At 36.7% G+C, this 11,430-nt stretch overlaps 1 protein-coding gene across 1 annotated transcript in view; it reads left to right on the forward strand.

Annotated features, from left to right (window-relative positions):
- Taok1 (TAO kinase 1) overlaps nt 1-11,430 on the forward strand; it is a 120,013-nt gene that overhangs the window by 47,364 nt on the left and 61,219 nt on the right. Inside the window, exons 4-7 of the mRNA XM_013016453.1 lie at nt 2,929-3,030; nt 5,639-5,684; nt 6,397-6,493; nt 9,986-10,099. Coding sequence (XP_012871907.1) covers nt 2,929-3,030; nt 5,639-5,684; nt 6,397-6,493; nt 9,986-10,099 — 359 coding nt within the window. The remainder of the gene's footprint in view (nt 1-2,928; nt 3,031-5,638; nt 5,685-6,396; nt 6,494-9,985; nt 10,100-11,430) is intronic.

Consider the following 11,430-nt stretch of genomic DNA (forward strand, 5'->3'; position numbering starts at 1 on the left):
CTCAGCCTCCTGAGTAGCTAGGATTACAAGCATGAGCCACAGGCACCCAGTTTGTAATCTACTTTTTAAATGTAGTAGTCTGACAGTTGTTTTTTAAACTTTTTAAAATTTTGATGTTGTGATACAGGGAATCAACCCAAAGCCTTGCACGTGATAGGCAAGTGACTCTTCCACTTGAGCTATGCCCTAGACCTCTTGACAGTCTTCACCCATTAAAACAAAAGTTTATTTTTCTGTAGGTGTGCTGGTACTGCGATTTGAACTCAGGGTGAGGGCATGCTGACTCTTAGCTCTTTTGCTCAAACTTGATGCTCTACCATTTGAGCCTTGGTTTCACTTTTGGCTTTTTAGAGGTTAATTTGAGTGAAGAGTATCATGAACTTATCTGCTCAGGCTACCTTGGAACCGTGATCCTGAGAGCTCAGCCTCCTGATAGCTAACATTACATGTGTGAGCCACTGGCACCTGCCTTTGAATTTATCCTTTTATAATAAACCTTACACATTTTACTTTATGTATTTATTTTTGTTGGTCATGGGGCTTGAACTCTGGGCCTAGGTACTATCCCTCAACTCTTCAGCTCAAGGCTAGTGCTCTACCACTTGAGCCACAGTGCTACTTCCATCTTTTTCTTTTTTTAGGAACATATTTTATTTCATTTGGTTTTGTGTAATAGCACCAGAGGTATATAATTACAAAACATTTAAGTTCTCTATTATATTACTTCCCCTGCTGTTATTACATAGGCCAAGTCAGTGGTAAAGCTTAAAAAGATAAAAACAAGAAGACCGATTCCTGGGCTGGGAAAGTGGCTCAGTGGTAGAGTGCTTGTCTCGCATGAGGCCCTGGATACCATTCCTCAGCACCACAGATGCAGAAAAAGTTTCAAGTGGCACTATGGCTCAAATGGTAGAGTGGTAGCCTTGAGCTGAAGAGCTGAGGGACAGTGCTTATGCCCAGAGTTCAGACCCTATGACCGACAAAAACAAACAAAAACTGATTCCTAGTCCTTACTGAACATCTATTAAACCTGGATGTAGACTCATATACCTGCATTTTTTTTGGGGGGGGAGGGGTCCGGTCGTGAGGCCTGAACTCTGGGCCTGGGCACTGTCCCTCAGCTCTTCAGCTCAAGGCTAGCGCTCTACCACTTGAGCCACAGAGCCACTTCCGGCTCTGTTTGCTTATGTGGTGTTGAGGCATCGAACCCAGGGCTTCATGCATGCAAGGCAAGCACTCTACCACTGAGCCACCTTCCCAGCCCCGTACCTGTATTTTTTGAATACCTGGTTGCTTCTTATATTTAGGATGCAACCTTTTAAATGTTTGGGTTGTCATAAAGTAGCTTAAGGCCAAAGATTTATTTGTATTTCCTAGAAGGTATTAGTGAAGAAGGCTTTTATATCAAAATATGTAAAAAGTCTTTTCTTTAGGCTTTTTTTTCCCTCCAACTTCTATACAGTAATCAGTTACTCTACTAGTGTTAGGAACTTAATTTTGAGAGTAATTAATTTCATTTGAATTAAAAATAGAAACAGGAGTCTTTTAACTCACATTTCTTGAATGGGGAACAAGAAGTGTTTCTCTTTCTATTTCTCCCTTACTTTGGCCATAATATACTACAGTAAATCCTCACAAAAATTCTTACACCTTGTGAGGCTCTTCTTTATGTGGTTTGATTTCAAGGACCCAATACTTTGCATGGAAACTTTCATCTATCCTTTGATGATATATCAATAAGGACTTGTGACCTAAAGATCACATAGATGAGAATACTGAGATATTCTTATTATCCAAAATATGATTAAATAAAGGAAAATACTTGAATTAGTTTGCAGCACATATACAAATTCAGTGATATAGGGCTGGGGAGGTGGCTCAGTGGTAGAGTGCTTGCTTTGCATGCCTGAGGCCCTGGGTTTGATTCCTCAGCAATACATAAGCAAAAAGAAAAAATTCCAGAAGTGGCACTGTGGCTCAAGTGGTAGAGTGCTAGCCTTGAGCTGAAGAGCTGAGGGACAACGCCCAGGCCCAGAGTTCAGGCCCCACAACCAGACCCCCCCCCAAAAAAAAAACAAAAAAATTCAGTGATATAATGAATTGCACACAGAGTTTCCAAGTCAAACCTAATAATGCCTCAGTTTCTCCATCTGCAGAGGGGAAAGCATCTCCTGTAGTTATTGAAAGATTATCAGGTTCCTACATAGAAACTAGTAAAATAAGGAAATAGAGCTGTTTAAAAAATAATAAAAGACCAACTTTAACATGGGTAAAAGAATAAACCAAAATCATAATAGGTAAAACTTGTGGTGTACAAATTTTTGGTGTCAGTAAGCCTATAAATTAAAAAAAAGAAGCTGGGCGCCAGTGGCTCATGCCTGTAATCCTAGCTACTTAGGAGGCTGAGATCTGAGGATCGTGGTTCAAAGCCAGCCTGGGCAGGAAAGTCCCTGAGATTCTTATCTCTAGTAAACCACTAGAAAACTGGAAGTGGCGCTGTGGCTCAAGCGGTAGAGCATTTGCCTTGAGCTGAAGAATGCAGGGACAGCGTCCAAGCCCAGAGTTCAAGCCCATGACCGACAAAAAAAATGTTCTTTTGAAGAAAAGGCATGAAATAGGACATATACTAGCCATCAACATGCTTGATGGTATGTAATTGTAAAAATTCATAGTAAGTCTCATAAATTTTATCAAATTAAAATTTATGCTACCTTAAATGAGTTTGGTAAATTATATAGTTTACTTGTAAGCTGAATATATTATTTAAACTTAATTTTGACCATTCATCTAGAAATTAAAAATAAAGGAAGGTTGTGTGTTGTTAATTCTTCTTAACTCAGTAATGACTTTTTTTATCTATAACTTTTCAGGAAACCAGCTGTTAATAATTCTTTCCATTCCTTTCCATTCCTTTTTTTCTCCCTACAGAAATGGCAGGATATTATTAAGGAAGTCAAGTTTCTACAAAGAATAAAACATCCTAACAGTATAGAATACAAAGGCTGCTATTTACGTGAACACACAGCATGGGTTGGTATTTGCTGTTTCTCCTAATATTAGCTAGTTTCGATTTAAAGTGATTTAATTCAAAATGCTCAAACTGGTTATGTAAAGGCACCTCAAATATTAATTTATCCTGGAAGAGGAAGAGCAGTATTTCCTAGCACTTGCAGACAAGAGATTAGAACTTTTTCAAGTTCTATTCTACAGATACTCTCCAAAGTTTATACATGTGTACCTTAGTGGGAGGACGGTTGGGAGGGAAAAACGGGGAGAAAATGAGGGAGAGGTGATGCTGTTCAAAAAGAAATGAACTCATTACCTGACTATACAACTGTAACCCTTCTGTACATCACCTTTACATAAAAAAATTACACATGTAATTTTTTACATGTGTAATTATATGTTACCACCTTCAGTGGTACCATATAAATAGTGTGAAAACAATATTGTTATTTCTGAATGAAAATTACCATATCTTCCTGATATAAGTGTATTATAATGATGATGCTTTTAACCAGAAGGATCTTGGTCAAGTTTGTGCATGTCCTATTAAATTTGAACTCATCATGGTTGCTTTGCTAAATAATGCAAAAGGCAGATAATTCAGTCATTTTATGATAGGAAGCAGAGGTTAATTTTATAGTGTTGTTCCCATGATGGTGATACTGTACTAATTCTCTGATGGTATATGAAAATAACTATTTATGTTTTTTTTTGGGGGGGAGGGTCCAGTCATGGGGCCTGAACTCTGGGCCTGGGCACTGTCCCTCAGCTCTTCAGCTCAAGGCTAGCACTCTACCACTTGAGCCACAGCGCCACTTCCGGCTTTTTTTTTCTTCTGCTTATGTGGTGCTGAGGAATCGAACCCAGGGCCTCATGCATGCAAGGCAAACATTCTACCACTGAGCCACCTTCCCAGCCCCCTTTATATGTTTAAAGTCAGATTAAATTTCCATTACATTGAAAATAATAAGACAAGTAACTATCATTTTGATGTGTTCAGCTTAGATTTAGGTTTGTAATGTTAGTGTGGTTTTATTCAGTTTAACTTTGGGATTAGTGACTACTAAAATTGAATCTGTGGTTAAGGTAGGTTAATTCTGTCTCTCAAGTTTCTCCATCAGTAAAACAAGAATAATTAGGACCTACTTCATAAAGGTTAAACTGGGGCTGGAAAGGTGGCTTGTGGTAGAGTGCTTGCCTTGCATGCATGAGGCCCCGGGTTCTATTCCTCAGCACCACATAACAGAAAAAGCCAGAAGTGGCACTGTGGCTCAAGTGGTAGAGCACTAGCCCTGAGCTGAAGAACTGAGGGACAGTGCCCAGGCCCAGAATTCAAAACCCACAGCCAAAAAAAAAAAATAAAAGGTGTATGTGTAAAATACCTGGTACAGAAGTGATGTGCACAGAGCCTAGATGCTGTTTTTCAGCTTTTTCACTCAAGGCTGATGCTCTACCACTTGAGCCATGGCTCCATTTCCAGTTTGTGTGGCAACAAGAGTCTCATGGACTTTCCAAAGCTTTAAACTATCATCCTCAGATTTCATTCTACTGAGTAGCTAGGATTATAAGCATGAACCACCAGTGCCAAGCCACTCCTCCATATATGTTTTAAGAGAAACATTTAGAATTGTGTGTAGTGGTACATGCCAAGCAGGAGGATCAGTTAACCATGAATTTTGGATCAGCCTAGCCAACATAGCAAGACCCTGTCTTAAGAAAAAGAAAAAGCACAATTAAAGCTTAGGGCCCAGTGTACATGGATTCACCATTATTGCTGCTGTGACAGGAGAATTACTTGAGCCCAAGAATTACAGACTAGCCTATGCAACACAGTGAGTGGAAAAAAACAAAAAGATAGGGCTGGGAAGGTGGCTCAGTGGTAGAGTGCTTGCCTTGCATGCATGAGGCCCTGAGTTTAATTCCTCAGCATCACATAAGCAGAAAAAGCTGGAAATGGCACAGTGGCTCAAGTAGTAGAGCACTACCCTTGAGCTGAAGAGCTGAGGGACAGCGCCCAAGCCCAGAATTCAGGCCCATGACCAACCAAAAAAAAAAAAGACAGAAACATTTAAAATGTGTTATACAAGCTTTATACACACCATTCTAGAGAACATAGCTTTTTACACCCTAACAACTGTTATCAATTTGTTAGTATAGTTTGATAGAAACAGCATATAGAATTGGTAGCATGGCTCAAGTGATGGAGAACCTGCCTAGCAATCCTGATATTCTGAGTTTAGACCCTCTCACAGCCAAAAGAATAAAGATACACGCATATATTATACATAATTATATAGATTAAAAATGATATATATTTTAAATTAAAAATTAGTATCCATTCTATATATTATAATTAAATTAGTAATTACATATGAAATACGCAGTTTATAGGAGTGATTACATATTGGCATTATTAAAAGAAAGGTATCTTGGACTTGATTTTATACATTTAGCAATGTATACATTGTATACAATGTATACATTGCTAAATGTATAACTATACTTTTATGATAAATGGTGACCAGAATTTATTTTATTTTACACTGTCTATTTCACCGTAGGTAAATTTTGTCTCAAATAAAATAAATCACAATAACACTTTAACGCTTTTATAATGTTTTTCCTCATCTAGCTCGTAATGGAATACTGTCTGGGGTCTGCTTCAGATTTATTAGAAGGTAGGTTTCCTTTTGTTATTTTTTAAAAATAACAATAATTGGGTACCAGTGGCTCATGCCTGTAATCCTAATCACTCAGAAGGCTGAGATCTGAGGATTATGGTTCAAAGCCTGCCTAACTTCATAATCTTTTATCTCCAATTAACTACAGAAAAAGCCAGAGTGGTGCTATGGTTCAAGTGGTAGCATACTAGCCTTGAGTGAAAGGAGTTTAGGGACAGTACTCAGGCCCAGAGTTCAAAGCATAGGACCAGAAAAAAAATAAAATAAAATAATTAGAGATTAAACACTTCATATTAAATAAATGTAAAGCTTGCCAGAAAGTATAAAAACTTTAATCATTTCTGGATTATTAGCCTAATCTGTACTATCCTTACAGTATAGTCAAGTTTTCTCATTGTTACTATAAATGTTTTTCTGGATATCTTATTATTTAATTTGATCTGTCTTACAAACTGAAAAATAAAGGGAGAACTTTTGTACTTTTGTTTTATAATCACATTTAGTTGTTTAATAATGTTAACTAAGAGAGCAATTGGCTGGGACTTTAACAACTGACTCAATTATATATTAGATTATTAGTACTTTCATTTTATCATAAATAAATTTCTTCTTGCTAAATGTCAGTTTTTAGAATATACCTATATATCAGGTATGTATATTTGTTTCTTTAAACAAAATATCCTCAATAATAATTTTCAAATTTTTTAAGTTCACAAAAAGCCATTACAAGAAGTGGAAATAGCAGCAATTACACATGGTGCTCTCCAGGGATTAGCCTACTTACATTCTCATACTATGATCCACAGGTAAGTGCTTTGAAAGTCATTATATATTGGATAAACAAATATTGGCTTTTTAAATTCATCAGCCCTACAGTTTAATGACCTTGACATTTTTGTAGTTTTTAGCTAAATAGCCAGTATAAACTTGTATTGATTATTCATGTATTAAGCAGAACATAAGAGTACATTTGGTCTTGTTTAAGATAATTTTTATTTTTGCCTATGTATGCTAGTTGGTCTTCTAAAGTATACATACTTCATGGATTTGTAGTAGAAATTTAATTTGCAGACTGGAAGGTCTATTAGGGATCATTTAGTTTGTTTTTTTCATTATACTAGATGCTTCAGTTTATGGCTATAATTTCCTGACGATGGCAAAGCCAAATGAATTAGATCTAGAACTAACAATCTTATGTCTTTTGGTGACTGATAATACTAGCTAGATTTGTTCCATTCATTCCATAACATGGGCAAGAACATTGTATGCTGAGCAAGCTAATTGATAAATGAACAATAACTTTTAAATTAAACAATATGTAATGAATTTTTAGCAATTACTAGGTATTTAGGGTTTCACAAAGAAATAGCTTTTTAAAAAATTGTGTATGGCCAGGCACCAGTGACTCAAGCCTGTAATCCTAGCTACTCAGGAGGCTGAGATCTGAGATTGTGGTTCAAAGCCAGCCTGGGCAAGAAAGTCCGTGAAACTCTTATCTCCAATAAACCATGAGAAAACTGGAAATGACACTGTAGCTCAAGTGGTAGAGCACTAGCTTTGAGCTGAAGAGCTGAGGGACAGCGCTCAGGCCCAAAGTTCAAGCCCCACGACCGACCAAAAAAAAAAAAAGTCTGAACCGGGCACTTGTGGCTCATGCCTATAATCCTAGCTACTCAGGAGTCTGAGATCCTCAGATCATGGTTCAAAGCCAGCCCAAGCATGAAAGTCTATGAGACTCTTATGTCCAATTAACCACCAGAAAACTGGAAGTGGTGCTTTGGCTCAAACTGGTAGAGCACTAACTAGCCTTGAGCAAAATAGCTCAGAGACAGTGCCCAGGTCCTGAGTTCAAGTGCTACAATTGACAAGAAAAAAATTGTATTAGAGAAAATACATATTAAACTACATAATAGAATCATTTTGAGTTAATGACTTATTTTTAGATGAGGTTAGTAAAGTCCAAGGGAAATACACATACTAGAAAATAAGGGCGTGATAATATTGGAATTAGAAGCTAAGGTTTTCTGGAATCCAAAGTACTTCCTCTGCACACACAAAAACATATCTTCCTATTTATAAAAAAAATAAAAGAAAAGGAAGTAGACCTACTTGTTACTAATATGTACTATATTAAAAATCAAGTGCTGGATGGGAAGGGAAACAAAGGAGGAGGCTACAATGCTTGATAAGAAATGTACTCATTATCTTGCCCATGTAATTGTAACCCTTCTGTACAGTATTTTCACAATAAAAAAATAAAAATAAAAAATAAAAATCAAGTGCTTCACTGGACACTCGTGGCTCATGCCTATAATCCTAGCTACTCAGGAGGCTGAGAACTGAGGATCACGGTTCAAAGCCAGCCTGGGCAGGAAAGTCCATGAGACTTTTATCTCCAATAAACCACCAGGGAAGTGGTGCAGTGGCTCAAGTGGTAGAATGCTCGCCTTGAAGAGCTGAGGAACAGCGCCACAGAGTTCAAGCCCCATGACCGACAATTAAAAAAAAAGGCGGGGGCTGGGAAGGTGGCTCAGTGGTAGAGCGCTTGCCTTGCAATGCATGAGGCCCTGGGTTCAATTCCTCAGCACCACATAAGCAAAAAGAAAAAAGCCGGAAGTGGCGCTGTGGCTCAAGTGGTAGAGCGCTAGCCTTGAGCTGAAGAGCTCAGGGACAGCACCCAGGCCCAGAGTTCAGGCCCCACAACCGGACCCAAAAACAAAAACAAAAAAAAAAACCACCAGAAAACCAGAAGTGGTGCTGTGGCTCAAGTGGTAGAGCGCTAGCCTTGAGCTGAAGAGCTGAGGGACAGTGCCCAAGCCCCATGACTGACCCCCCAAGTGCTAGGAAATGTAGTTTTTCTTTTTTAATTTTTATAAAGTTAAGTGTGTGATATAGAGCCCCATTGGGCATACAATCTCATATAAATAACCAAAATTTTCTTAGACTGGATAAACAGTATGCTTATTATTTCCAAAGGTAAGATTAAAAAAAATGGGGATCATTAATACTGATTATTCAAATATTGCTGTTTTTATTTGATATCTAGTAGAACTATACTAAATGTTTGAAAATTATGTGAATACTAATTTTCAATTTTGAGAAGTGGGTTCTTTTTCTTTTTCTTTTTTTGATAGTACTTGGGTTTTAAACTTAGGCCTCATGTTTTTCTAGGGAGGTACTTTATTACTGAAGAATGCCTTTAGCCCTTTGTTGCACCGGTTATTTTTTTAAATAGTCTCCCTTCCTGCTAGGATATATGTTTGCACCTTTATCTTCCTATTTTGTGCATCCTACTATAGCTAGGATGATGGGCACATGTTATGGTGCCCAGGTATTGGTAGAGAAGGACGGGTCTTGCAAACTTCTGCCAGTCTGGCCTCAAATTACCATTCTCCTAATCTCAGTCTCCCAAATTGCTAGGATGATAGGTGCGAGCCACCGTTTTTTCTCTTTCTTTAAAAAAAATTATATATCTATATCTACATATCTTTGTTATCATTACAAAGTTGTATAAAACTCGTTTAAGGGTACAGTGCATCTTGATCAGCGTTTTTTTAATTTTTAATTTTTTGTTTTTTGTCAGTTGTGGGGCTTGAACTCTGGGCCTGGGCGCTGTTCCTGTGCTCTTCAGCCCAAGGTGATCACTCTACTGCTTGAGCCACTGCTCCACTTCTGATTTTCCAGTGGTTTTATTAGAGTCTCACAGACTTTCCTGAGTGGGATTGCTTTGAATGGCAGTCCTCAGATCTCAGCCACCTGAGTAGCTAGGATTACAGGCTTGAGCACCAGTGCCCGGCTCATTTTTAAAATTTTAAGTTAAATATTATACTTAGGAATTTTTCATGTTGTACAGGGCTTTTTAGTCAATTAAAACCATTGTTTGTATTGATAGAAACTCAAACATAGACCATATTTTGTAAGTACCTGATTTCTTTTTTTGTCCCCCACACTTTTTGTTACTATCAGTTGTCCAAGGGTGGAGATTCCTTTTGAATTGTCTGTATTTGCATACCATGTACTTTCATCAGGCTCATCCCCTCTCAAAATCCCCCCTCAACTGCCCTCCCTAACTACCTGATTTTTGTCTTTTTTACAGTTGTCTTCTCTTTTATAACATGTTTACTCTATATTTATTTGACTTGGGCATTTTTTGTTATCTGAATTCATTTTCACAATTGTGAAATTATTGTAGCACTTGATTATTTTTATTCCCTTACAAATTCTTAATCAGTTTTTATTATTTTGAACATGGTTTAGTGAAGGGAAGATAAGTAATTTTCTGTGTTTCTTAAATCCAGAGATATTAAAGCAGGAAATATCCTTCTGACAGAACCAGGCCAGGTGAAACTTGCTGATTTTGGATCTGCTTCCATGGCATCCCCTGCCAATTCTTTTGTGGGAACACCATATTGGTAAGAAGAGCCCTATCTGATATTGATCCTCATAACTGAAATAGGAAATGTGTGATTACAGTTGTTTTTCCAAATGTTGTATTGTTGCCATTTTGGATATTTTATGTCTCCTTTACATCTTCTGTTTTTTCTTGTCCTTTTCCCTTTATTCTTTCTTTGCTTTCCTATTGCTATCTTAATTTCATTGGATATGAGAGTCAAAAAAAAATCACATGCAAGTGAAGAACAAGATAAACATGCTAAGTAGTTATTTGTATGTTTTCTTTTTATTTTTTCTAAATAAGTTTTTTATTGTGAGAATACTGTACAGAGGAGGGGTTACAGTTACATGAGTATGTTTTCTTTAAATTTAATTTATTGTGTGTCACTGATCTTAACATTGAGAGTACTTAAAAATGACTTGCTGGTTTGGAGGGTTTTTTGTTTTTCTGTTTCATTTTGACTTTTCAGCATTATTTCTTTTTATTTTTTTAATTGTGAAAATATCTTACAGAGGAGTTACATCCCTTTTCAGTGTTATTTCAAGAAGAAATTATTTGGAAGAAAATACTAGACATCATATAAGTTCATCTGTAAATAACTTCATATGTATGTCAGCAAAATTTAGAAGGGAATAATTTTTCAGATATTTAACTTCCATATGTACTCTCTTTATAAATGCACAGAGTAATGACTTAGGTCTACTACATCTTCTTTCCTGCCGATCTTTGAAATTTCCCTTCTACTTTATAAAAGAAAGGCTTACCCATTTGAAATATTAGAATGGTGTGTTGCTCTGGGATATAAAATCGAGACACATTTTGAGAACCATCAGGGCATAATCTCATGTCAAGATACTGTCTTCTTTGTTATTTTACTCTTTTCATTTTAATTTTAGTCCTTTTTAAAAAAATCTTTCAATAACTCCATCTCTCCATTCTCTTTCCTTCTACCTCAACCAGTGCAGAATTTAGCCTTGAGACAATTGTTGTAAGGACATGTTTAACATGTACTATTTGCACTGAGAAATGAAGTCAGACTTTTTCTGACAGAAAGTGATAGACTATTCCTGTTTGTCTGATCGGTAGGACCTGAAGATTAATTTTACTAATTAAATAATGTGGTACTGTTTTTAATAAATTGAATGAACCAGTTCTAAAGCTTCCAGTTTTGAGTATCATTAAAACATACATACAATATATAATATATATAATATAAATATTTTGCAACTATATAGATATTAACCCTAAAGTGTACACGAAGATAAAAAGCTTTTATTCTAGGAATTAAATGAATCAACAAACCTGAAAACCACCACTATAAATGACCAAACTTTTTTTTTTTTGGGTCCG

Source organism: Dipodomys ordii, unplaced genomic scaffold (assembly GCF_000151885.1).
Source record: "Dipodomys ordii isolate 6190 unplaced genomic scaffold, Dord_2.0 Scaffold31, whole genome shotgun sequence".
In the NCBI taxonomy this organism is placed as follows: domain Eukaryota; kingdom Metazoa; phylum Chordata; class Mammalia; order Rodentia; family Heteromyidae; genus Dipodomys; species Dipodomys ordii.